The following is a 1,628-nucleotide window of genomic DNA, read 5'->3' as shown; positions in this document are numbered from 1 at the left end:
TGTTTAATAAATATAAACAATATATCCCGATTTTTACTCAGATGTCCCAATTATGATCCTTATCATCTTTTAAAACTTCTGAGTGCCAAAAAACATTCCATTATACAGGAGACAACTTCGTAATTGTGCAAACCAAAATGTCTTGAAAATAAGATCATTATAATATTAATAATTAAACAAAACTGTTTCATAGCATCAAAATGCACATAATAAATAAACGTAAAGACCACCTAGTCCGTGGCCATTGATAAACGCTTTAACATTTACAATTCTTAGAGTTCACAGGGCACCTGCCTTAGAGCTATTCCAAGTTCCGTGCGGAGGTCTTTGTAGAAACGTCCTGTTTGTGATCATAAAAAGTTTTAGTTCGTTTTCCTTTAAAACAGAAGTCCATGGCTTCCTTAGTTTAATCATTTTATTTTGACTTGATGTTCTTATTTACATGCATTGCTGTATTCAAGTTTAGGAAATTAGTCAGTTACATAGCAGCAGCATGTGCTGAAGAGTAGGGATCTATCCCAGTTTTGGTCATACCCGGGAAAAGTATGTAGGCAACCGGGGGCTGTAAACTCGACGCTGACCAGGCGGTACAGTTACAGGGTACGACGTACCCAGGGTTTGTGGGTGATGGGTGAGTGTGGGTGTGCTGACTCGGGCAGCCCAAGCTTCCAAAAGCGCCATTCTGGTATCCTAACGAAGAAGCATATGGTAAAGTGCTGGTAGTCAAAGTGTGGGGCATCTCTGTCATCTTCTGAATTGCGCTAGAACTGAACTGGCTTGGGTCGAGGAAAGAGTAAGGTGCCGATGTCGGCGGCAGAAACGCTCTAGCTTTTTCTGAGGATCCCAGAAGAGTGTCCGTGGCAGATACAGGAAGTCCTTTCAAATGATCCGTATCCCCAAGGTAGGGAAGGGGAAAGACGTACCTGTCTTTCTTGAGTAAATTCTTGGGCTTGCGTCTTGGTCTGTATTTGTAGTCAGGGTGTTCTTTCATGTGCTGTGCTCGCAGTCTCTTCGCCTCATCAATGTACGGTCGCTTTTCCGATTCTGATAGCAGCTTCCATTCTGCGCCAAGTCTTTTGCTGATTTCTGAGTTGTGCATTTTGGGATTCTCCTGTGCCATTTTTCTCCTCTGGCCCCGGGACCAAACCATGAAGGCATTCATGGGTCTCTTGATGTGATCTACTGGCTTTGACATTTTCAGAGCTCACGTTTAGTCCCCTTTACAATAATTGTTAAAAGTTGTTAAACCAACCTGGAAATGTATTCACCTGTCCCGGAGACAGACACTGCTCATATCATTTATCGAATGAGCAGTGTGTACAGAATTCGGAAAAAGGAAATAGCCTAAAGAAAAATCCAGTGTTCGATTCTGCAGTTTAAGGATCAGCGCAAAGGGGAGCAAGGAAAAAGAGCCACGCTCGCAAGATCCACCGAGGTGTGCAAGTCCAAGTCGATTGGTCTGAAAGTATGTGGTTTTCCTGGAGGTGTCTCGCCTTGCAAACCACCTGGCTTGGAAATGAGGAAAAGCTGGTGAATGAGAGCCAAAAGCGGTGAAGTTCAAAGGCTGGGCTGGTTTGGTCTGCACGCAATCTGACATAATCACAGGGCGTTCACTCACCAACCTGGGC

At 43.8% G+C, this 1,628-nt stretch overlaps 1 protein-coding gene across 1 annotated transcript; it reads right to left on the bottom strand.

Annotated features, from left to right (window-relative positions):
* Positions 1 to 321: 321 nt before the first annotated feature.
* sox14 (SRY-box transcription factor 14) lies at positions 322 to 1,195 on the bottom strand. Its single transcript, XM_061237320.1, has one exon. The coding sequence runs from the start codon at positions 1,193 to 1,195 to the stop codon at positions 479 to 481; it is 717 nt and encodes a 238-aa protein (XP_061093304.1). The 3' UTR covers positions 322 to 478.
* Positions 1,196 to 1,628: the final 433 nt, after the last annotated feature.

This window comes from Conger conger, chromosome 4, assembly GCF_963514075.1.
Source record: "Conger conger chromosome 4, fConCon1.1, whole genome shotgun sequence".
Taxonomy (NCBI): Eukaryota; Metazoa; Chordata; class Actinopteri; order Anguilliformes; family Congridae; genus Conger; species Conger conger.
This window is presented reverse-complemented; position numbering and strand designations above follow the sequence as displayed.

What these genes read in the sequence shown, in the direction of transcription:
- sox14 (XM_061237320.1), bottom strand. Translation starts at nt 1,195, where the DNA reads ATGTCAAAGCCAGTAGATCACATCAAGAGACCCATGAATGCCTTCATG.